The sequence below is a fragment of the Pleurodeles waltl genome, chromosome 11 (genome assembly GCF_031143425.1).
Source record: "Pleurodeles waltl isolate 20211129_DDA chromosome 11, aPleWal1.hap1.20221129, whole genome shotgun sequence".
Lineage (NCBI taxonomy): Eukaryota > Metazoa > Chordata > Amphibia > Caudata > Salamandridae > Pleurodeles > Pleurodeles waltl.
Window position 1 is genome coordinate 145,965,933 of NC_090450.1, and position 26,947 is coordinate 145,992,879.

At 43.1% G+C, this 26,947-nt stretch overlaps 1 protein-coding gene across 3 annotated transcripts in view; it reads left to right on the plus strand.

The window, feature by feature from the left end:
* The window catches only part of PLCH1 (phospholipase C eta 1), a 783,092-nt gene extending 775,936 nt beyond the window's left edge, over positions 1–7,156 (plus strand). For 2 of the 3 annotated variants that reach the window (XM_069213310.1, XM_069213309.1), the window contains exons 21-24: positions 205–284; positions 1,901–1,960; positions 2,354–2,711; positions 4,196–7,156. In XM_069213310.1, coding sequence (XP_069069411.1) covers positions 205–284; positions 1,901–1,960; positions 2,354–2,711; positions 4,196–6,225 — 2,528 coding nt within the window. In that variant the 3' untranslated portion in view covers positions 6,226–7,156. The remainder of the gene's footprint in view (positions 1–204; positions 285–1,900; positions 1,961–2,353; positions 2,712–4,195) is intronic. The other variant, XM_069213311.1, reaches the window with a different exon arrangement.
* The last annotated feature ends 19,791 nt before the right edge of the window (positions 7,157–26,947 follow it).

The window sequence follows — 26,947 nt, forward strand, 5'->3', positions numbered from 1 at the left end:
GAGGGCCGTAGTATGGCTGCCTTATGTAGTCTCATTGGCATCGAGGCGCTCTAAGTATGGCAGGGGGGACATCCACCACGTTTTGCTGAACATCTCGCATATGCCAAACTTCAACGCTCCGTAAATTAACTCAGAGTACGCATATTTACTGTTTATTTTACAAAATATTTAACAATTGTTTTTTTTTTTTTTTTTTTTTTTAAGGTTATCGACATGTGTACCTTGAAGGACTAACCGAAGCATCAATCTTTGTTCATATTACAATCAACGAAATCTATGGAAAGGTGCGTAGAAATTAGAAATCGTTGTACACTTTTCAACTAAACTGCACCATAATCGATTGAGCCATAATCGATTGAGGAATTGCGAAAACACAAAAACAAAATGTGTTTTAGATTCCTACTTACTTCAATATTAATGTTGAACATCTATTCTACATTTTTCATGCGGTTGAATGATAAACTTCTCATTCAGGGCCAAGCATTACCGAAACTATTTTAACAGAATAGTTTTTCTCATATTGCCTTTACATTACTTTGTACACTTTCGTTCTGACATCGGCACATTTCAGAGCATGCACGATTGTTGCTTATCGAGGAAGCGCAAATATGTGTTAGTTTGCAAAACTAATGGCAATTGTTTTGATTCGTCTTCTTGAATCGGTGAAGGGTACACTGCCTTCTTTTAAATTGTAAGTGATAAATATTGTTTCAAACAATTTGATGGCATGCAAATTGTATTTCAGATATGCTTTAGTAAGTAGGGGGCTTTAGTTCAATGTTTACCAGTATTGTCTTTCAGATATTTTTCCCCTGGTCCTCTCAGTACAGTAAATACCTCTTTTCTTCCAAAATACGACTTCCACGCCAAAGCTTTATTGTTTCTGTGTAGGCTTCGTATTTGATTTCTTAAATTCCTGTTTATTCATTAGATTCTATGGAGTTTGAGATACATTCTATGGGTCAATAAAAGACCAATGAGAGGGATCTTACCGCATGTCAGCTTTCACAAATACTAAGACGAATTACTCCACCCAGATGCTCAGTTAGTTGTATACTCTGTATCTGAGGAAGGCTGCTTGACACTGCTACTAAAAGTATCGTTTTTCCATTCATGTAACCCTGGGTGGTAATTGTGCACCCGGTAAATATCAGTCCGCGACGAGCGGAATTTAATGGGTGTGCAATTACGAATTCCGAAAAATAAAACTAGACATCGGGATGTAGACAACACAGCACGATCACAGGCTTCTTCAACTTCCCAGGTGAAAAAATGGGACTGCGCAATTTGTGCCTTCACCATTTGCAGAAATGTTTTCCTGTTGCACATTGTGTGGGAGAAAGCTAGCTAGGTACAGAATTAATACCCCAGTTAAAATGGTAGTTCAGACACACATACCCGGATCAGGGTCTGCACAGGTTTTAGAATAAGATCATAAGCAGACTTATTTTTCATGTGCACCTTCTCTGGACACATACACGCTTGAATCCTCGCACACTCGTATATGCCTACATTTACTTGCCAAACCCCGTCACAACATACTCGTCATCACGCAGAGGTCTCGTCGTCAATGTTCTCTTAATGCAACCACCCTCGCATCTCTTTTAAAAAGTACCTAACTCCAATTCACTACCACTCTCTCAACCATCAGCATTAACTCACCCGAATAAATCATGTATTCCCTACTCATCCAAACAACGCTCTCCTACTTCAGTAAATCACAAACACAAAGGATTCTTTTTTCATTTTTAAGTAAATGTATCATGTTCCATTGTTGAGGCAAAACATTATTTGTTTCTTGCACCTTTTGTATTAATATTTGCATTGCTTGACAGCGAGTGGTATTTGCTGCAACACAGTTGTGACTGCATAAGCTAAAATGTATTTCTTTCCATTTCAGTGGAGTCCATTAATCCTCAATCCCAGTTATACTATATTGCACTTTCTAGGAGCCACAAAGGTAGTCTATATCAGCATGTACTTGCCAGGCACAGCTTTATTTATTGGTTCCTGCTCGCATGACCTGCAAACGCCATGTCACTTCATTTTCAACAAAATGAACATTGTTTTAATGAAACCATGCCATACTCTCCTTGTTAATATTTGCAGTAGCCAATATTGAATTTTGTTTCTCTCAGAGGCGAAACATTTTGGAAAATATGATTTATATCAATACAGACAAGCTTCTTTATTACCAAGGAGATTGTCATACATGCATGAGCTTGTGGACGGCATACACTTGTAGTGTGCTGTGGTGTACTATTTTGTGTCATTTACAGTAAAGCATGGAAAGAGTTCTAAGTATTTATTTACATTTTCAGTGCAATTATTTGGTTCCATTTTTGTTTTCCAGAATAGACAGTTCAATAGCCTAAAAGGGCTGTTCAATAAAAATCCAAAGCACAGTTCTTTGGAAAGCAATGGTCATTGTGTACGAAAGCGATCCATAGGTGACAGACTACTGCGCCGCTCAGCCAGTGCTCCAGCAAAGGCGAGAAAGAAGACTAAAATGGGCTTCCAGGAGACTACAGATGCTAAAGATGTTGTGTCTGAGACTGTTGGCCCAAGGGAAAAGGATGTTGTCATTAGGCGAACAGCCCGGAGTTTGCAGGCTCGTCCTGCTTCAATGCCAGTTGACAAAATCCTTGCAGGGCTGACTACTCCTACGTTGGAAATAGTTAAAGATACCAAAGGAAAGGATAATGCTCAAGGTAAAGCATTCGTAAAATTACTTCTTTGTGGAAAATTGAGGTTTCTAGTAGATTGAACAATCTCAAGTAAATTGCTTTAATAGTGTGGTTTGCAGTCATATGGGAAAACTAAAACCAAGTTTTCTATATGAAGCTGTAGACTGGTTATGCCACATCACAGGTATTCTATGATCCTTACACCCCATTTGAGTATACACTGACCTGACTTATTTGTTGTGAGGGAAGAAGTCATTTTGTGGATGGTCAGATGCTTAATCCAAGCTCTGTGTCAAAGGTTCGAGGCTTGACATTGATAATATGTAGGCTCATTATTCGTTATGCATATTCTCTGTTAATATACAGACATGTATGCACGTTCACACTCCACGCCTGACCTTCACATCATCAAACTTCTCTTTACCTATCCACATACCTTAAAAAGTCACTTTATCCAGTTTTTCATCACACAAATACCCTCAGTTATCCACATTGACCTATTCACTTAACTCCTTCAACCCCGAAACCCAGACTCATTCAAACCCCTTCTTATACTTTCAGAAATCTTTTGGGTATAGATATTAACAATAATCCCAAGCCCCTACTAACCTCACATTCACTATGACTAGACTGTCCTCACTCAGGTAAAGCTGGACTATTACTGTTTTAAATTTACATTCGAATTAGCACGCCACTTTCTCTTTATCTCCCCATCCAAACATGGAAATATAAGACATTTATACTCACTAGTACCTATCTACGTTCTATCACTGAAACCCTCTCACCCACTCATACACACTGTCACTACACAACTCAAAACGTTTGACCTAACCAGGTTAGATCTGTATTTCAATTTCTCGTGTTGAGATAATCTGTTTTTTTTAATCATTTGCTATGGATGCTGGTCAGACTCTAGTGATAGATGACATGACTATGCAATAAAGTTGGTTGATCATTTAATTCCAGAAGATCCTTTTTCCCAACTCATGAAAATTAAACCATGTCTGCTTGTCGCTGATCAGAAAAAATTCCTGTGTCTCACATTTAGCACCCCAATTACAGTACTACTTGGACAATACCTGGCCGCCAACTGTGCAATATAAAATGTTTCAAACTCATCAATGTGCATGTTACCAGATATTTGATTCTTTTTAACAGAGCTCCTTTGTTCTGTTTTTATTGCCCCTCTTCCTTTTAGTACAAATCTGAATAGGAAACCTCGAAGGTAATCATTAATCACGGAGCATGATCCCTCATTGGCATTTGTAATATATATTACATCACAAATGCGATGTAATTTACATTTACTGGACGTTTCAGTGAAAACATTAACAATGTACTTCCCCATGTATTCATATCACACATATAATTATTACCAGACCTGCTCAATTCCATAGTAATTTATTCCATCACAGTTTGATGTTCTCCATTTGTCATTCTGGTAAAATATGTGTTTATGTGTAAATAACTGTATGTAAAGTTAATGTGCTGTTTACTTGCTTCAACAGAAAGCAGTGAAGGTGAAAAAAGGAAAATCTCATCTGATTACGAACCCCTTTTTACAAAAAATGAGGAAAAATCATGTTTTTTGCTCCCTTCAACTCTGCCCAATAAAGATCAGAAGGAGGAGGATTTTAATGATGGGGCTTCCAAGGAATTGTGTACAAATGAATATACAGACATTTTAGACCTTGCATGTCGAATGCCTGCAGAATACCATAGTAACATGTCTTATAAAAAACAATTTCCTAACCAAATTGAAGAAGTTCATTCTGTAGCATCCAATAAAGAATTGAAAATAGAAAAGGCTAAAGAGAAACAGAATAAGGCAGAGGAGGGCGATGTCCGGAGAGAATCAAAGATCAACCATCTGGAGTGTGATGTAGCTGGAGAAAGTGAGATGAGTGCATTGCTTTCTTCAGCGGATGCACATTCTGCCGTCAGTACCGACCCTCATGACTTTTACCCTGCTGCCGACACGCTGGACATGGACCTTTCTCATCTCATCAACGAGATGTCATCAACCAATGAGAGTGATATTGGCAATTCTGTTTCTGCGTTAATTAAAATGTTTGATAGCACAGATGACAAAACAAATTTAACTTTTGTTTCAAGCCTTCATGGAATCAGCAGCCAGACCCTAACGTATGGACAGTCACACATGTTTACAGCCGGCCTAAAAACTCCCGAAAATCCAACATTTTCCAGTCTGTACCCCGTGAAATCTGCTGTATACTCGACTGCCGACACTACCATATTCTCCAGCCCTGAGACAACTGAGCATTCTGTGTACACAATTACTCGTGAGGATGTTCTATCACCTTCACCTAGCTATGAAGGGCAAAATAAACTCCATTGCAACAAATTCTACGAGACTGAAGAGAGCCAACCACCATTTCATGTATTGCCACAGGTATCATTGCAAACAAAGCAAGGAAACACATTGCTATCAAGCTGGGAAACTCTTGAGAATTGCAGCCCATTTGCTCCAACAGATGGTCCGAATCAGTTTAACTCTGCAGGAAGTAGTTTAATTGACCTTGAGGGAGAGTGTCAAGACCAGTTCATGGCCATTTCTGAGAATGAAACAAATGTAATGAACCAACTTGCTTCTCTTGTGAACCAGCATCATAGCTTTGAAACACCTGATCGCTGTACTAATGGTCTACGAAATAGCGCATCAAATTGTGGTAACCCAAATCCTGAACTTGATAAGCTGGAGAATTTCTTAACCCCAGTCCAACAGAAAAGTCCCCTGCAAGTGCATCAATTTGATGACTTTTTAGAAGACATTGATCTGCAAACTGTAAATAAGCCAAACGATTCATTGTATGTCTTCCGAAAAAGCAGATTACATAACATAAATACCCCCAAGTCGAAGAAATCATTACCTTTCCTCTCACCTGCAATAAGTAAGCAACCCAGCCCATGCAAATCAAAAAGCCTTGGCGATTTGACTTCAGAGGACATCTCCTGCAACTTTGATAGTAAGTACAAGCGCATCAGTAGAGGTTTTATCGCTGCTGTTGGAAACAGAAGCACAGCGTCTTGTACAAAAAGCTTAACACATACTTCTGACCCCCTGACCGAACAGTTGAGAAAACTTGTTTCCTTTGACCAGGAAGATGTCTGTCCCTCTTTGTATTCTCAGCAAATCGACAATGATATCCCCAAGCCAATGGTGAGAAAACTATCAACTAGAAGTCAAAGTAGGGTACGCAATATCGCAAGTCGTGCCAAGGAGAGACAGGAAGCTAATAAGCAAAAACTTTTCAGCTCTGGGGTTTCTTCAGTGGTCCTTCGCAACAAACCCACCGCTTCACCACATCCTGCCAATAGGCATTCGACTGGTTCTTACATAGCTGGATATTTAAATGATTTCAATGGGGAGCACCTCGAAGGCCGAGGTGTGCCCGAAGGCGCTTGCACTTCGCTTCGCTATGGGTATAAGGACCAGTTTTGTACAGATTATTCTGAGTTGCAGACCGATCCCTGCACTGCCGATGAACCTGAAATATATTTCCTACTGAGACTGTAAACTTTATGAAAAGAACGTTTCGTTGTTGTTTACAAGGTTTTGTTCAATTGGGAACATTTCCTTTGAAGTTCACTTCCTGACTTGTAAAATTTTCAGAAGATGGTTTTCCAATCTAGTGATTGAGTCTTCCTCCATATTGATGTGTTCTTCTTGTTTAAATTGTCTGTAAATACATTCTGTAACTTTTTATGTTTGTATATACTTTGTGTAGCTGTTTAAAGTCAGTTCGCCAGGGAATTATTTGCACGCAGTATATCTGAGGACTTGAAAAGTCCCATATTTGAAATGCATGAAAATTGACATGATCACGTTTTGTAACCGTGCAGTGCATCAGCAAATATTTCATTGCAATAAGTCTCAGCGTACATTTTAATGACGATTTTAGCTACTGATATCGAAGCATGTCAGACTGAAACGAGCGACTTTTAATCCATTTTTATCTTTGAGTTCATAATGATTATGGACACTGGTAATTTTTTCATATTCTTTCAAATTATTTTGTACACAAAAATAGGGCTAGTGAAATGTAAGAGCTAATTTTGCCTGTCACACTGAAGTTTAAAAATAACGTAATGCAGTTGTGGTGTTAATATCTCGGACTTGTAATGTGCAAAAACAGCTGTCCAAACATTTCAATCTGCCCATTTCCTAAATTCAGTTTTCTTCTTTTGAGTCATGCCTCCAAGATTCATTTTGATTTTATACCTTCATAATGTTTTAGGAATGTCAATGCCATCTTGCTTCCCCTTTTGTAGCATGTACCTTTGTTTAAAAATATTTTCCTCTGAGGCCACTTTGTGTGCTCTTTGAAATCACCAACCTCACTTTGTAATATTGGAAGAATGTCAAACAGGCATGGCCTTTAGAATTCTTAAATATTTATTTTACCTCCGAAATAAAATAGAAAACTGAAAGCAATGGGATGTGCTACGATTTATCTATTCTTGCTGCTGTTATTAAATATTGTCATTGGTATTCTGTGCCATTCCATTAAATGCTTACTTTTTTCTTTTATGCATTTTATTGCTGTCTAAATAGGTGTCATACACAAACAGGATACTCACAAGATACAGGAAATGTATACTGATGCACACTGTAGAAGTTTCTAACCCACTTTTTAACAAATATTTTGATTCATTTTAGTGTCAACACAATATAGCACCAGAGCATATAAAATGACGTGTACAAATGAACACATTTATCAAATAGAATACAGTAAGGAGGCCCTCACCTCCCATTTTCATGACTCACCCCATAACTTTCAGCTCTACCCAACCCTTCTTTTCCCACAAAGACAGTAAGAACTCCATCGAATAGGTCTATGTTAGGCCCAGCCGGGGGGCAGTACATTGTCTATAGGCATTCAATTTGGCACACACTTTGGACCATTTCCGTGGGCACCCCTTTGCTTCGTATACTACCCTTTCGGCCACCATGCACCAATCCATATTTGTTTTCCAGTCTTCAAGGCTTGGCAGTGGCTCTTTCCCCCAGGGCTGTGTTGTATTGTGCTTTGTCGCAATAAGTCCCAGGGTGACCTAAAGTTGTTCCATACGGCTCAGCTCAGCCATGTCCCAGATATTAAGAAGGCATAATTTGGTGCCTGACAGTCCACGTTTTGAACAGTTTTGCGTTGTTGAGTTATTGATGCCACAAATCTATATCTTCATTTACATCCCCTCTGAATTGTGAGAAAGAGTCAGAAAGGAGAAATGTGCACCCTTGCACTTTTAGCTTTCTATCTGATCAATGTCAGAGTGCCACGCTAATTTTGTTAGAACTTTTATCAGTGTTTGATATGGTATCTCATCTGCGACCGCTTCAGAGAATGTCAAACATTGACATCTGAAGTCAACTTTGCAGTGGATTAGATCATTCCTCAATGCAGAGGTCATCTGTTTCACTTAGCAATTTCAAATCTAGCAACAAAGCTCTTCGATATGGGTTTCCACAGGGGTCTTCATTGAGTCCCACTCTATTCAATGTTTGTATTCCTCCATTTCCCCCATCATACATTAGTTTGGTGTCCAAGTCATTTCACACTCAGACAACACTCAACATATCCTTTCAATGGGACAATGCCAATATCAGCAAAAAAGAATCTAAACATTCTATTGTTCAAGAGGTTGATTGGATGAACACAAGCAGATTTTAAGTCCAACTCTGATATGACCAAAATCTTGTTGTGTAGTGCAGCTCAAGAACTCCCTAAACTCTCTCCCTTTTCAATAACTTTAGGAGTGAAATTTGACAGCGACCTCTCCTTTCACCCCCAAATAATTTGAGTAATGAGCATGTGTTTCTCCCTTCTTCGGTCCCTTATGAAAACACAGCATTTGCTTCCTAATGAGATCAAAAGTACTGTACTTTATGCCTTGATTATGTCAAAGATTGACTTTGCTAACCTGCTCTATTTAGGCTTCCCCAATACCTGTTGAGCAGTTCAAAGATTTTCTAAAATGCCTTGCCTAATTTTGCATATACCACACCAAATGCCTGTTTCTGCACAGCTCAGATAAGTTCACCGACTGCTGATTAACTAAAAAATGATATTTTTCAACACTCTAGAGTTAGTCCATAAAGCATTCCACAATAGGGGGCCCTAACATTTCAGCAAAGGCTCATTCACTACTGTCCTCCCAGATTGTTAAGGTCTTCAGAAGCCCACCTCCTTAAACCCCCTGGAATCAGATTAGCAAACAAAGGAGGATTCACTTTACATTTTTGGCCACCAAGGCATGGAACGACCTGCCACTAGCCTTGAGGCTTACAGTCAAAGAAGAGTCTTCAGAAAGAAGCTAAACTCTTGGTTGGTCAGTGTCATTTAACTTTTTTATTAACTCTTTTACGTTTACAGCATTATTATTATTATTACTGTTGTTGTTATTATCCTTTGTGATCATTATGCCGTATAAAAGAATCATGATGCAAAACTTCAAATTAAATAGCAGTAAGCAGCAGAAAAGAAAAGAAGAAATAGTTGCTGTCTATGAAACAGTCTGTGCCTGATGCCAAGGAAAATGAAACTGACTTATTGGGTCACGTATACAATATGGGGGTTAAGAGCACTGACAAAGTTAAAGCTGAGACCCTCACAAAAAGGATGTTAAAATCAGTGAGATGGGTAGACAGACACAAGCTGTCTTGGTAAACACAATTATTGAATAGGAGGGTAGGAAGTGAAGGAAATCATGTGTGTGATGTAGCACAGTTTTCCATACCAGTGGTTCCCAATCTGTAGTCTGGGGACCCCCGGGAGGTCTGAAAAGTCTCCTTAGGGGGTCCGTGACTGCTTACAAAACTAACCAATATTAACAGATTTAAAAAAGTTTATATAAAGTGGCTAAATGTACATTTGAAAATTTCTAAATGTACTGTAAATGTCAAGGAATTTGAAATTGGAGGCTACAAATTAAATTAGTATCCTCAGATTGATTAGTGGAGCAGTGCAGATGGATCAAACAGAAAATAGTATGGATGATGTGTGACTTCAATTGAGTTTAGAAAAGCTCCAACATTCTTATTACATTTTTTTAAAACTATATATGTGGTTGCAAATTAAATTAAATGTGTATATGTTTGCTGGATGCTTGTTTCTGTATTTGTTGGGTTTTGTTTTGCAGGTCAGATCATCAACAATGTTTAGGCCGGTGTCCCTGGCTTCCAGTAATGACTCAGTGGTGATCCCCGGATTCCAATAATGATGCAGTGGGGATCCCTGGGTTCCAGTAATGATAAAGTGGGGGTCCACAGAAGTCAAAAGGTTAAGAACCACTGATGTAGATGACATGCAAATCATTAAAAGGTACAAAATGCAGGACAGAGGAACTATTGGTTACATAAAGGAAAATCCCTATACTCAATAAAGCATTGAATGATGGCAAGAGAAAATCCTATGCAGAAAGTTTCAGCCTGAAGTGAACCAAGTTAAGATTGAAGGCAAAGGAACACACACGTTTTGGAAGAACCTGAAGAACTAGAAATATAGGATCTTTAGTAGCAGCGTTAGGGAAAGGTTGTCCATCAGCAGAGTCGGGAAAGGGTCTCCTAAACTGTTCTAAGGCAAACCATTACAATATATTGCATTCTCTCCTGAACATCTTCCCACCAGCTCCCCAATCTGTACCAATCAAGTTATGCCATTTATCTGAAGCAAGTAAATTCTCCTTGTTCCCTTCATCGTACAAAGGCAGACAGAGTTGCACTGCCTAGAATGTATCAGCGGTCCATACTGCACAGTACTGGAGGATCTTTCTCAGCCACATGCACGGTTTAAATTACAACAGACTTCCAATTAAAATGATCTATTGAAACATTCCTAAAGCAAAACAATGAGCTACTCTTCCAGCTATTGAAAGTTATCCTGCTCCTGCAATGAGAAGAAAAACCCTAAAGCACATTTTAAAATCAATATTATGTTTAATTAGGAAAAGCTTTAAGCAACTGAGGCCTACTTGTTGTCAGCCCAATTTTAAGAATTCACATTTGGTTAAAATGAGCATACTATAGGTGAATGATTAAGACTCAATTGTGTAAAAGTGTGACTTTATACTTATACAGCCTCACATTAACACACAATTACCTTATGAATAATATAGGTTATGGAGCATTACATTTACATTGGTGCATGTGTTTTGCTTTACTGCTGACTGAGCCAAAATACACACACTGAAAGGAGTCAAAAAGTTTCTCTGGAATGCACTTCTTCATCTGAAGAAGACATTTATTATATATTTTTCAAGGCTCGTGAAGGAAGGCCTGCATAGCCAAAAGTGTACCTTAAAAATGTGAAACAATGAAGTAAGATCATGTACAAAGAATCTTCAATCTATAAACAGCAAATATATAAATGCAAGGACGTAAACATACATATATATATACATACACACAATGCAAAGCAAATAATTATTAAAAATGCATCACCGTAGGGCCTGTCTGGTGCTTTTTTTTTTCTCCTGCCAGCAAGTCATTGACCCCTGTTCAACCGCAATGAGAAAGAGAGATCTTTACCCTCACGGGAAATATATCAGGCATTCAAAGTCTAAATCCTGATTGAGGTCTCTGAATCTCCCACTGTCGACCAGGGTCTCTTATATATTTTAAACAAATGAGCCTTCTGTAAAAAACCCTCCCTCTGAGTAAGAAGTATTAAAAAATGCTGGCTATTTTAGGTAAGCTTTGAAAGAAACACGTTGGAACTTGGCCAAAATCCCAGGGTGTCTTTCCCGAAACTAAACTGTTCCCTGCTGTACCATAAACATCAGTCTATTACATCCTTATCTTGCTAACTGACTCCTCCACATTATGTACTAGCCCTTCGGTGAGAAAAGAACACGCAGAATAGAAAACGTGTATGACATGTTTTGTACGGAAAGCTACCTTTAACGTGGCATTGAAGCTAAGGCTACGCTGAATACAAAATGGAGTCTGTAACTGGTGAGCTGAATACAAAATGGAGTCTGTAACTGATGACCACTAATGTGACGGTGGACAGGTAAGCCAAGTGCAAAGTGGTGCGACACAAAGTCAATGGTCAAAACACAAACATCACTACAGCATTTGAAAAAAATTATAATTGGCAAGACTTGTGTGAACCAAAGTTGAGGAAATAGCATGAGTAATGGCTCGAGTGGTTAAAAAATATTTCCATAATATGGAGCAATACAAAGTTGGAAATAAAGATACCAACTCCTGTTGTAGGGGTAGTAGGTCTCAGCGGGCAGAGTAGCTGTGTGGGACAGATCCATTCCTTTGCCTAATTCCCAGCCTACTATTCTTCTTACAGATCCCTACTTGTAGAAATTTGTCCTAAAGAATAACCTCATTCTATTCCTTTGTTTTCGCATCCATCCCTCAAACATTGAACAACATATTACAAATCTCCTGTTCATACTCTTTAAGGTTAGATCAGCAAATGCACATCAAGCTGGCCTCTGTGCATCACAAATGCAGACAACTCAACACTGCAAGTGATGTTGCATTCATCTTTAAAAACGTAATGAAATTTAAACTATTTGTTATCATCACCTTCACCATCTTTGGGTGCCTCAAAATTGACATTTTTGTCCCCCTCACTCTGTAAAATTAGCTACAGCTGACTCAAGATTATTGACCAGCTTGCTGAACACATTTCTTAAAAATGGTCTTTGGCAAACATATTTCTTGGTTACTTCAACATCAAGTGAGGAAATTATAAATCCAAATATTACTGCAAATTAAAAACAAACCTGTCCATAGTCATTAAGGTATACAAATGTGCCTAGAACAATCCCCATGTAGGACACCAAGAACTACACATCACATCACCAGGTTATCTAATGCTGCAGCCACCACCTTCAAAACCATCTATGCAAATAGCTTTGAGCTGGCCAGCTACTCATCATCTTCTTTAGACAACAAATTACATATTTTTTTCCTTTCTTCTCTGATACAATCAACATAATCAAAGACATCATTTAAGGTACCCACGCCCATCACAGACAAGTCTTACCAAAAACATTGATATCTTGAACATGTTTGCCTTTCTGATAACAGTTGACCCATCCAAAGCCCAAGCTCCCAGGCTATTTGTACAATTTTCTAAACATGGATCTGATCACTCAAAGCTTCAAAAAATCAACCCTGAACCCTAAGGTTTTAACCAATTTCTGGGAATAGCCAGTGAACACTGTGGCCATCGTTATGTTTGTCAGATTGACTGATCTGATTGGTAACTCCCATTACAGGCCAAATTGGGATTTATAAGCAATGCTGTGGATCTCTTTATAGCAAAAAATTACTTTTTGGTTTTGGGTTCAACCTAGAATAGAATCAATGATGATGCTTTCTGTACCAGCTAGCGGGTAAATCAAGAGTATAACCTCTAACAAATATATTGAAATAGATCTGTTATCAGATCATGTAATAATTTTCAGAGACACATTAACTCCTAAGGATGATAGTCAAGCATTTTAAAGTGATGAGAAAGACTGTCATTTAAGTAAAATGTTACAAAAAATATAAAGACAGGTCACACTTAAGGCTTAGCAATTGACTTTTGTTTAAGAAAATGACAAGATTAGAGATGACTTTTTTATATGCCTGCCTAGTCAGGCGGGCAATGAAGACAAACGTTTTTCTCTGATTTTACTCAACTAAAAGAGGCTTAGTGGAAAAAACTCTCAGCTGTGCTTTCCCATGAACATTATTTGCTTCTGGATGCCTTTAGTAGGATACCGTGGAGAAGAAAATGTGGATTTGCAGGCTGTGTATCTTTCTGCGATTGCTGGTTGGTGCCACGATTGGTAGTAGCGTCCCTAGTTAATATAAAATTTAATATTACTACTAGGTCCCAGGAAAATGTGCCCCTAGGAATAGAGACTTTAGTGCAGCTTATTGCACAGCATTTTGCCAGCTATTTGATGAAGCATAGTAAGGTGTCATGAATGGTCCTTTTCTTTTGCACAGAAAATACAGAATGATTTGTCAAAGATTTCGAAGATACCACATTTTTCTGACTAAGTGATTTAAAGTATAATGAGTAATAGGGTCTTGCTCCATAAAAATGATCTGAAATCTTTTTAAAGCCACAAATAAGCAGTTTACTTTAAACAAAGAAACTAGGATATGGAAGTTGTTGGAAAAGGTGTCCAATTCACCCTAAAGATTACATAGCGTATTATTCACATATATTTTTATGAAAATGGTTATGACATAGCACCAGTAAACCCCAAGTAGTTGATGGTTTCTTCTATTAAAGATGATTTTAAGAAGTCTGAAAAATGAAAAGGCCATGAGCCAAGATGGCTTGGAATCCTCTATCCTAAGCAATTGCTTGGATGGCTGAATTGCTAAAACCTTTAAAAAAAACAGCTATAGTCCCAGATCAAAGAGTGCTAGTTTTCTGGTGAAATGATGTTTTATGGTACTGTTTGAACAGGGTCACTGGGTAAGGCAAAGTCTTGCCAGATATTTCTGGAAAAATGTTACACAACTGTAATCTGGACAAATTCAAGGAGCCGACAATAGACAGCATAAAATTCCCATGAGTAAGGTTGACTCCAGCGGCATCATGATACTGTGGACTATGCTGTTTTTAAAACACATTGATAGAAAAGTTTGTAAAAAGTGAGAGAAGAGTTTTTTGTTGCTTTCCTTGCCTTGCTCAGGTTTTGATTTCAATAAAAGATGCTGCTGTGAATAAAATTGGATAAAGTGGATGTGGATTGTGGCAGTATTTAAATCGATATATGAAACACCAAATGTAAAAGAAGCCTATGCTTAGCCGGAGTGAAAATGATCCCCATCAAGTCTACTTTGTGAGTATTACAAGGTTCTGCACTAGACCATGGTTTTTCATCTCAATAGCTTCGATTGTTCAATTGGAGAAACGTGTTTGGTAAGCAGATCATCTAAAGTTCAGTCTTTATGATGCTATACTCTGTCCAGACAATACAATTTTGATTTCCTAATCATGTAAACACCTGCAAAAACATCTGTTGTATGCTAGTGAGTACCTTGTAAAATGACATCTAAATTTCATTCTCCCAAGAACAGAAATTCTTTCTTTTGAGATTGAAAAGCAGAAGAGATCCTGTTATCTCAATAACAAGAAAATTATGAATTCCCCTAACTTTGCGGCTTTACTCAACAAATCCGGGAATTAAATAAACACAAAACTAGGCTGGTCAGAGTAATGGCCCTCAAAAATCTAACTTTCTATTTCATATATTCGGCCTGCATCCATAAGAACCATGTAAAGGTCTGTTTAACGTAAGATTGTTCCTGTGGAACTTTACAGTAGTAAGGTGTTCCAAAAGTCAAATCAGCTACCACTTCCTTTCTCTGTGGTACCCTTTACACTGCATTTTCTACCTGTGTTCTTGGGTAATGAAGATCATGGTAACATCAGAAAGTAACAAGCATTGTCATACCCAATTGGTCTCACTTGTCCTATTGGATGCTTGTACAACAACTCACATGCATTGGGTTTGTTGAGCCATTTTTGCCTTGCAAGCATTAGCAAAGGCAATAGTATCGGGCAACCATGTTCAAATGGTATTATCCATAATTTATCATTGTTGAACCATTACAAAAATGCATCCCACTGAGTCTAGGCCCTGTAAAAAATGTGCACTGACATACCATCTTAGAATAGTACAATAATAAAGTGTAGAAAATACAATTTTAGGATGGCTGGGTGGAGAGGAAGCCCTTTAGACCATCAGGATGAAATCATCTAATTGAAAAAGGTAGATTCCCCAAGATCTATACAGTTATTGTTTCTCCCTTGGGAGGCAGAATGGGCTTTATCTACTTAAATATCACAGTAAAAAACTATGAAAAGGTATGGGATGGTGGGTTTGATGTCCTGGCAACTGGTAGCCTCCCCAATTAACCCATTGGGCAGAAAGATTGAAGTTTTGTTTTTTTAAAGTGTGTGGTAAGTGACTCATCCTGGCATCGAGCTACCCCTATTTTCCTGGTTCCTCAATAGCGTTTCTGCACCATAAAGGCAGAATAAAGGTTTACCTCCATTCTTCCCACATAATGAGCATAAAGCTCACTGGACCACAGTGCTCTTTTTTTCTATGTGAAATGAAGCTAGGGTAGCTAACTTGCCACTTATACTTCATTTCACATGGTAACAAAAATAGCATACAAAAAAAGACAAAAGAGTCTTCAGGGTAGCCCACATTTTCTTTCCATGAGAAGGAAGCATTGGGTTAACTGGAGGCTCACACACCTCTCTGGAAGTCACTGTCAGACTAGAAGTTTAGGTAGGCAGTGTGGGAGAGAATGAACTAGGAGATTGTTAGAAATGTGGTCTCTGGTTGTCAGTCAGTTTGTAGTCTATTCAAGCAGGGACCCTCACTCTAATCAGGGCATTGGAGATACCCACTTAAGATAACCCCTGTGCCCCCCAACCTTGTTAGCTTGGCACAAGCAGTCAGACTATCTCAAAGGCAATGCCTATGATATTCGCACCGAAACACACAGTAATACATTGAAAACACTATAAAATGAACATCACACCCATTTAAAAAAATAGGCAATATTTATCTAATTCACACAAGACTAAAATGACAAAAATCCAACATACACAAGTCAAGATATACATTTTTACAATAAAAAGAGTCTTACTCCATAGAAAACTGTGGAAACGTTGTTGTTAGATAAAGTACATGGTTTGTTTAAAAAATAAAGCCTCATGGGCGAGCGTGCATCAGAAAAGTCAGCGATGCCTCAATTCCTTACTCGCAAGTGAAGCTGTGCATCTTTTCTTCTCTGGTCGGGCAGGCGATGTGTTGTTTTTCTCTCACGCAAGCGAGTAATGCGTCCATTTACGGACAGGCCACATCGGATCTGTGCAGGTTTGCATTAATTTTGACGCCAAGCGGTAATGCGTGAGAAATCCGGCCGCGCGGTGATCTAAAAACAATGCTGCGTGGGGTTTGGATCATTTTCAGCAGTCGCAAGCTGGTGTTTGTGTTGTTTCTCCAGCTGCGATGTAGGTGATGCATCGATTTTCCCTTTCGGCCGCGAGGATGATGAGGTGTCATTTTGACAGCCGTGTTGCAGGTGGTGCAAAATTCTCCCGCGCGGGTCCTGTGTGTGGATTTCAGTCCTTGTAAAACTAGCTTCACCTTTCAAGGGCCCAGAGACTGCATAGGGCACCACTTGGCAGGGCAGGAGTCTCAGCAGAGGCTTCAGGTGCTAGCAGAGGAATTCCTTGATGGCTCTGAAAGTTCAAAAGAGGAAGCAAGTTCAGTCCAAGCCCTTGTAGATTCTTCACAAGCAGGAAAATACCACACACAAAGTCTAGTCTTTGCCTCTCAGGCAAAAGCAGCAACTGCAGGTCAATCCAGCAAAGCACAGTCACAGGCAAAGGGGCAATACTCCTCCTCCAGTTCTTCAGCTCCTCTCCTTGATGGAGGTTGCTGTTGGTTCCAGAAGTAATCTGAAAATCTGTGGTTTTGGGCCACTACTTATACCCCTTTCTGCCTTTTGAAGTTGGCAAACTTCAAAGGAAAGACTCTGTTGTTCACAAGATCCTGCCTTGCCCAGGCCTGACTCCAGACACAAAGCAGGGAGTTGGAGACTGCATTTTGTGAGAGCAGGCACAGCCCATTCATGTGTAAGTGACCACGCCTCCCTCCACTCTAGCCCAGATGGCTCATCAGCATATACAGGCTACACCCAGCTCCCTTTGTGTCACTGTCTAATGGGGATTCACAAACGACCCAACTGTTAGTCTGACTCGGACAGGGAATACAGAAGCAAGCATAGTCACAGAATGGTTTAGGCAAGAAAATGCCCACTTTCTAAAAGTGGCATTTTCAAACTGACAACCTAAAAACCAACTTTACCAAAAGGTGTATTTTTAAATTGTGAGTTTAGAGACACCAAACTACATATCTCCATCAGCTCTCAAAGGGAAACTGCAGTTAAAAGTTATTTAAAGGCAGCACCCATGTTGAGAGGGATAGGCCTTGCAAAAGTGAAAACCGAATTTGGCAGTATTTCACTGTTAGGACATGTAGAACACACCAGTACATGTCCCACCTTTAACATGCACTGCGCCCTGTCCATGAGGCTACCTAGGGCCTACCTTAGGGGTACCTTACATGTACAAAAAGGGAAGGTTTGGGCCTAGCAAGTGGGTACACTTGCCAGGTTGAATTGGCAGATTAAAACTGCCCACATAGACACTGAAGGGGCAGATCTGAGACATGTTTACAGGACTACTCATCTAGGTGGCACAACCGGTGCTGCAGGCCCAGTAGTAGCATTTGATTTACAGGCACTGGGCACCTCTAGTGCACTTTACTAGGGAATTACTAGTAAATCAAATATGCCAATCATGGAAACTCCATTTACACATACAATTTACACATGGAGCACTTATACTTTAGCACTGGTCAGCAGTGGTAAAGTGCCCAGAGTACCAAAAACAGCAAAGACAGAGTCCAGCACACAGTCAAAACATGGGACGCAGAGGCAAAAAAGACAGGGAAGACCACACCAAGGATGCCAGGTCTAACAGGGAAGGAAATTATGGCAGGGGCGTAAGAGAGGTACGTTGGATGCATATGAAGATTTGGCAAGGAAGAGAATAGATGGGGAGGCATAAGTCTGAGGGAAGAGCAAAGAGGAGAAGCAAATGGTAAGGAGTGAGAACACAGTAATGATGGTGGGAGGGAGGAGCAATATACGAATAGTGAGGACGGTACACATGGGGCAACGAGCTTTGCTCAGTCAAGGGAAGGTCTGTAGTGTTAAAATGGCCCCTCATGCATATTGAAGCAAGCACTTTATTTGATGTAGAAAGATACACCCAAACAGACAAGGGCATTAGATGAAAGAGAAATACTCTGCTGGACTGAACTTGAGGTCCGAATTGGTGGTTAGGCCATCCTCCTCCAAGGCGAAGGAGTATTTTACTTTGTTGCCATAGGACAACAGCCAAATTTAGAAATGTCCATTGGGCTGGCCGGCATTTCTAGCATTGACAGGAGCTGTCTTCAGGGTGGTTCCAGTCAATGCACTGTAACTTTGCCGTGTGGCTCTGCCAAAAAGTTACAATAGTTTCATTTTTAAAAACAAAACCTCAGTGTGGGATTTTGTCATGGGAAAAAAATGCCCCCTGACCATGGCGAGTTATCTCCCATGGCAAAGAGGGCAGTTTGAAGCGTTTGCATGGCGGTGATAGGCAGTAAACAATGGCATGTCAGCCATCTAAATTGGAAAAGGCAGACATATAGGGGGTCATTACAACATTGGCGGTATAAGGCGCTTACCGCCGTGCAGAAGACCGCCAATGCACGGCCGCGGTAGACCGCCACAGCTTTTATGATACACATCACGGAATCCGCCGAAATTCCGACACCGACACAATACCGCCACACCAAAGGTCAGTGATAAACATGCGGAAACAAATCCTTCACCTCCACGCCAACAGAAACACGCCCATGCTATTATGACCCACGAATCCACGCAGCGGTCTTTCAACTGCGGTATTCCATTGGTGGTACACACTGCCGCGCTCAAAATACACACACATCTCCAAAACAACGCCACATTCGACAATTCGAAATACACACACTTGATACACATACACACACCACTCCCACACACCCAACACAATATAAAATACACACCCACAAACCCCTACAACCAAAAATTCTGAGAGAAGGTGAGAAATAGAGCACAGCTATTGACAACCCCATCACACCGAGGCACACAACACCATCACCCACACAACATCCACGCACAAAACACCACATACCCCTACACTCACCACACTCATCAACACATACACCACCCCACACATCACACACACCACCCCATGTCACGCCAAAGACACCCCCGCTTCTCCGAGGAGGAGCTCAGGGTCATGGTGGAGGAAATCCTACGGGTAGAGCCACAGCTATTTGGCCCACAGGTACAGCACACATCAATAGCCAGGAAGATGGAGCTATGTCGAAGAATCGTGGACAGGGTCAACGCCGTGGGACAGCACCCAAAAAATAGGGAGGACATCAGGAAGAGGTGGAACGACCTACGGGGGAAGGTGCGTTCCACGGTATCCAGGCACAACATTGCGGTACAGCAGACTGGTGGCGGACCACCACCTCCTCCCCCACAACTAACAACATGGGAGGAGCAAGTCTTGACCATCATGCATCCTGAGGGCCTCTGAGGAGTCGGTGGAGGATGGGACACTGGTAAGTCAAATCTTAACTATTACACCCCCCCACCCTACCTGCATGATATCACACACCCCCACCCTCACACCCTCCCATATCACCCCAAATTCTCACTAATCTACCCATGACACCAACCACCCATCCCGACACCAAGCCCTGCATGACACAACTAAGCATGCTCACCCCTCACCAAAGCATGCTCACTGCACATACCCAGAACACCCCCCCAACCATCATCACACAAGCCCCCACACAGGAATGCCTGCACTGGGGTTCACGCACACCCACCCATTGCACACCATGACACACACACATGCAATAATCATGTTCTCATACCCCTGCAGGAACCCGAAGGAACGTCACCACACCGGAGGGTCCAGACAACACCACTCCACCCCCAGAAGAGGCCCACAGTGACGACAGCAGCTCTGCCCCACTGGATCTTGATGACCAGCCCGGACCATCGTGGGCCTCAGGACAGTCGGTTCCCCTTGCCCAGCCACAGCCCAACACCGAGCTTCCACCCTCTGGTAACACCAGCACAGCACCCACCCAGCGGGCCCAAACCTCCCTACCCAGGACAGGTCAATCAGCGGTGTGTCCACCACTACAGGGCACCCAGGCTAACCCACCACCCCAACAACAACAGGGACCTGGGGGCAGTGGTATTGGGCACACGGTCCAGGGGACGGAGGCACAGGAACATAGGGGAACTGGGAGGGCTGCTGTGCGACAGAGGGAGGACAGGCCAAGGGAACCCACTCTCCACGAGGCCCTATCCTCCATCATGGGAGCATACCACCACTCCCAGGAGACAATGGCAACGGTCCTGGACAAGTTGCAGGAGACCCTGCGTCTGCAGGAGGAGCAGTATTTGGGGTTCAGGGAGGAGCTCAGGACCATCGGCTCCGCCCTGGGCACCATCATAGGGGTGACGACGGACATTCAAAAGACCTTGAGGGACACCGTGGCACTCCAAGGGGCCCCTGACACTAGCCAGGACGACGAACTGCCCACCACCTCCGCCGGCGCTAGTGGACAGGACGCCCCGCCACAGGACCACCACACCAGCACCCCACCCCCTGCAGACGGACAACCACCCCACAAGCGGTCCCTGAGATCCAGGAACAGGACAGAGCACAATGGCAAGACCCCCACCAGGAAATTAGACCACCCTGATTGTCCCCCCACTGTCCCACTTTGTCACCCTGTCCAAATCGGAACTGCCCCAGCTCCACTTCCAATGCCCAGATGTGCAGTGTACCTGTGAGACTAATAGACTGGACTCTGCCATGGACATTCCTCCACCAACACCCATCACCATTTTACAACCCCCCTTCATTTTTTGAGCACTTAAATAAACACCCTTGAAACACAAAACCATCTGGAGTCAGTCTATGATTTGGAACTTTGTATTAACAATTACAGTGTCATAATGGGTTTCCCATTGTAAGGCCAACATACCAATTTCACACATCACAAGCCCTTCAAGGATGCAAGCAGTTGACACGTAGGTTACCACACTTGTGAAACTGAAATGGAAGGGTACAACTCAATTAACAAATACTGAGTGAAATGTAGGTACAGGATAGAGGTAGACGTGTGAAAGTTAATGTAATGTTAAACCAGAAAATGTTCTCACCTGTGTGTCACTGGAAATATTGCTGTATGACTGAATCCCTGTTGTCGTTTTCTTCTCCCTCAGCTTCATCCTCATCACTGTCCACTGGCTCCACAGGCTCCACAGCTGCTACAACACCGTCATCTGGATCATCCTCCTGCAGAAAAGGCACCTGGCGTCGCAAAGCCAAATTATGGAGCATGGAGCAGGCGACGATGATGTCCCACACCTTCTTCGGTGAGTAGAATAGGGATCCACCTGTCATATGGAGGCACCTGAACCTGGCCTTAAGAAGGCCGAAGGTGCGTTCGATTACCCTCCTAGTCCGCCCACGTGCATCATTGTACCGTTCTTCTGCCCTGGTCCTGGGATTCCTCACTGGGGTCAATAGCCAGGAAAGGTTGGGGTAACCAGAGTCCCCCAATAGCCATACACTGTGCCTCTGGAGTTCACCCATCATATCAGGGATGCTGCTATTCCGCAGGATGTAGGCGTCATGCACAGAGCCTGGGAACATTGCATTAACCTGCGAGATGTACTGGTCTGCCAAACAGACCATCTGGACATTCATAGAATAACTCTTCCTGTTCCTGTACACCTGTTCACTCCTGTGGGGGGGGACCAGAGCTACATGGGTCCCATCAATGGCACCTATGACGTTGGGGATATGTCCAAGGGCATAGAAGTCACCTTTCACTGTAGGCAAATCCTCCACCTGAGGGAATATGTGTTTCACGTGTTTCAGCAGGGCAGACAACACTCTGGACAAGACTTTGGAAAACATAGGCTGGGACATCCCTGATGCCATGGCCACAGTTGTCTGAAAAGACCCACTTGCAAGGAAATGGAGCACTGACAGCACCTGCACGTCAGGGGGGATTCCAGTCGGATGGTGGATTGGTGACATCAGGTCTGGCTCCAACTGGGTACATAGTTCCTGGACTGTGGCACGGTCAAACCTGTAGGTGACGATGACATGTCTTTTTTCCATTGTCGACAGGTCCACCAGCGGTCGGTACACCAGAGGATTCCGCCATCTTCTCATATGTCCCAGCTGACGGTGCCTAAGAAGGACAACAGCGAAGAACCAGTCACTATTCCTCCAGGAATGTACCCACAGTTACACACAAGACTACACTAGACACAAAACCCTTCCTGTATGTGTGTTGAGTATAGGCCTAGCTATGTGTGACGCAGTAGTAAATGAAGCCATGTGGGCCCCTGAAATGGCGGCTGCCTTACCTCTAAACTGGGACAATGGGATTGTGGGGTAAGTGCGCTGGCGTTGCACACCGTCGCGGTAGGCGGTCGTAGACCGCGGCGCACTGCTGCATTGGTTAACATTGGACCCTATGGGTCCCAGGAGCCAAAGAACAGGTGCACCGGCGGTGATGATGCGCCCCGCCGCGGACGTCACCGCCATTTTCTATCTGTTCAATCACTAGATATCTGATCTTCGACAGGAGAGGACCTACACTGCTAGTGCTGCTGTGACCTCGGTCTGGAAGTGACGATGGCTGCTGCGTCTGGGGAAAGGGCCCCTGCCTTCACTGCACAGGAGTTGGAGAAACTTGTGGATGGGGTCCTCCCCTAGTACATGCTACTCTACGGTCCTCCAGACCAACAGGTCAGTACAGAGGGAGCACGTTGTATGGGCTAGGCCTGGGTGGAGAGGGCTGGGTGGAAGAGGGAAGGTGCCAGAGTTCATAGTACATTAATGCATGGGAATGAATGGGCCACATGGTCAGAGTAGGGAGGGGGCCATTCACATTGACGGTGCAGTTGGAATTGACTGTTCCTCTTCCCTTGTGCATGTCATGTAGGTCAGCGCCCACCAGAAGAGGGACATTTGGCGTGCCATCGCCAAGGAAGTCCGGACCCTGGGGGCCCACCAGAGACGGGGCACCCACTGCCGAAAGAGATGGGAGGACATTCGCCGCTGCAGCAAGAAGACGGTGGAGGCTCAGCTGGGGATGGCCTCCCAACGTGGGAGGGGTGCCCGTCGCACCATGACCCCTCTGATGTTCCGGATCCTGGTGGTGGCCTACCCGGAGTTGGATGGGCGCTCGAGGACATCACAGCAGACACAAGGGGGTGAGTACAACCTCTTTCTGCGGACTTTGCGTGCAGTGGAGGTGTCTGGGTGGGGGTGGTGGGCTGTGGGTGTCCCTAGGCCAGGGCGAGTTAGGTAGGCAAGGCCCCTCCGTTATGTAGGCCATGTGGCACTCAACCCCACCTCAGCAGAGTGCCAAGTTGAGGTATAGTTGCCCCTGTGGCATCCATGTGTGCAGATTTCCACCATTGCCATGTAGGCCATATCCCAGAAATTGCATGTGCAGAGGTCAGGAGCACGGCGTAATGCATGGGGCTGCTGCGTCTGTCTTGTCCGCCAACAGTAGCGGTATGCCATGCTCTGAAACTCTCTTTCTTCTGTCTCCCCCCCCCTTTTCCTGCTCTCCCTGTCCTTTTGTACATCAGCATAATCAGGCGGAGGTACAGTGGCACCGGAGCACGAGGGAGCTACATCCCACATGGTAATGGAGGGCCACACCACAGACTCTGAATGCACCAGTGGGACGGAGGGCGAGGGGAGCTTCACGTCGGCCACCGGATCACCAACCAGCGACACTGACTCGTCCGCCGTTGGGAGCTCCCCTGTGGTGGCGGCACCTTCTGTGCGCCCCACTTCTACAGGTATAGCCGCCACCTCCCCTACCAGCACTGCCCTCCCAGCAGCCCCTCAGCGTTCGCCCCGTGCCCGCTCACCCAGGAGGGTGGGCATCACCTTCACCGCAGGCACCTCAGGCCCTGTCCCTGTCACCCCTGCTGCCCTCAGCTGTTCTCTTTTGGAACAGTGTACATCTTTTTTTTGGCTTACATTCAGGGAGAACGTACACTGGACCAGTAATCTCCTGGTCCCTCTATTTTTTGATGATTTTGTACAGCAGCTTTGCTGTGGGACTTAACATTATTTCTAGTTGATTTATTGATTGACTATGGATAATTTCCAGGGTCTCAGTTTTGATGACGACGTTGTCTCAGCTATTTTACAGACTCCGTCTAGTCTCTCTGGAGATGGCGCAGCCCCTTCTAGAAGTTTGAAAGAAGATTGGGACAAACTATCCTCCCTGAAACGCGAACTGATTAAAACCATCATGCATGGTACTATTATGACCGAGTACCTGAGAGCTAACATTGCTCCGAATGGGTTACTGGTCTCGAATGTGCCCAGGATTTTCCTACAGGACTTGGCCTTTAGGAAAGACTGGACACAGATTGCATGGAAATGCACCCGTGACTGGCTAGTACTTATTATCAACACTTCAAAACGTCTAGCCGAGTCCATTACTATACAGATTAATTGTATTGAAAGTTCAATTAAGACAACAGTTACTCTAGCGGCATTCAAAAGCCGCCTGATGGAGATTAATGTGGAACTCAATGAAACCAAAGAGTTCCTTACACAACAAAAAATTTCCAAACTACAAAAAGATATTGGGAAATTCGAACGGGAGGAAGTCTACCCCTATATTGAGGAAGACTTCAAGACTGACACCCAGTCCCGATCATCAGATGAGTCTTCAGTATCCTACAAGAAAACACGTAATTACAGCAGTAGCTCCTCATCTGAGGGTTGGAGCACTGATGAAAACGTGCCCCAATCTTTCTTCAACTTCCCTCAATACCCTCATAATCAACCACTCTTCTGGCAACCCCCTTACCCTATCTTTCAGCCTCACCCTATGCCTCCATACAGGCCTTTTTTAGGCTGTGGCCCGGGCAGAGGAAGAGGCAGAAGGAGAGGAAGAGGCAGGAGAGTACACTGGGGATGCGAAGAACCACAGATGGTCACCAGGAGCCAGAACAAGATGGTTCCTCCAAAGATCTAGTGGTGAATTTGTCACACAGACGATTGTCTGTACATGAATCGCGAGTTCTTAACCGCAGTCTAGGTTTTGTCCCTACACCCTTAGAGGACCCGTACCGTTTGAACTGTGAGTTGTCCCAATTTTTTAGGAAAGTACGCCTACATTTTTTTCTTTAAAGATCGTCCCGAACCCTTGATTATAAATGACACAGGTTTGAAGAAACCTTTGACCTTTATGCCTCCGGCGAATTCCCTTCCCTGTGAAGTTTTAGCGTTTGAAAAAGCTGTTCTGACAGACCTTGAACAGATCCATCCCAAACGTCCATTTATTAATCTACCCGCCCTTGAACGAGAGGCACTTAAGACTCTGTCCACCGATCCCTCTATAGTCATTAAACCAGCAGACAAAGGTGGAGCAATAGTCATTATGGACTCAACAGACTATAAGCAGGAATGTCTCCGTCTGTTGAGCGATACCACCTACTATGCTCCGCTGACTAGGGACCCGACCTTTTCACTTCAGACAGAGATTAAAAGCATGGTTGAGGAGGCCAAAGTCAACGCTTGGATCACCTCTAGGGAGGTGGAATTTTTGGTGACTACCAATCCCCGTACCCCTTACTTTTACTGCCTCCCGAAAATTCACAAGGGTACTTTCCCCCCTCCTGGACGTCCCATTGTGTCCGGCATTGGTTCGGTTTTGGAACCTCTATCAACTTTTTGTGACACATTTCTTCAACCATTGGTGAGGAGTTCTAGTACCTACCTTAAAGATACCAAAGATGTCCTGAATCTTATAGAGAACATCAACTAGACTATTTCAGTTGATGCCCTCATCACTTTGGATGTTGAGTCTCTTTACACGAACATACCTCAGGCAGCCACCTTACAGGTGGTTGAGGCAGCTCTCCTTCAGGACTCATGGACCTCTTCCACTCCTGTGCATTTTGTGATGCACTGTGCCTCCCTGGCCTTGGCACAGAATTACTTCCGATTTGAAGATTCCCTGTATCATCAAATTCGCGGGACTTCAATGGTCAGCACCTTTGCCCCGAGTTTGGCATGCTTATATATGTACCAATTTGAACAATTGCACATTTTACCGACATCGAATCCATTCTTCCGACATCGAATCCATTCTTCGACCATATTAAACTATGGCGCAGGTATATAGATGACATTCTCATCATCTGGCAAGGACCTCTACAGACTATTGACGTGTTTACCAACTGGATTAACATGCTGGACCCTTTTTTGAGGTTTACAGCCCACGTTTCCACCACACAAGTCCCTTTTTTGGACTTAATGATCCAAATTGTGAACGGCAAACTCATTACCGACACCCACCATAAAGTCACCGATAGGAATAGTTTACTTCTGTACGAGAGTCACCATCCAAAGGCCCTACGAGATAACCTTCCATTCGGTCAATTCCTGAGATTGCGTCGTAATTGTTCCACAACCCAACTTTTTGAGGCTCAGGCATGCAACTTGAAGGACAAACTACGACACCGTCACTATCCCACCAAGATCATCAATCCAGCC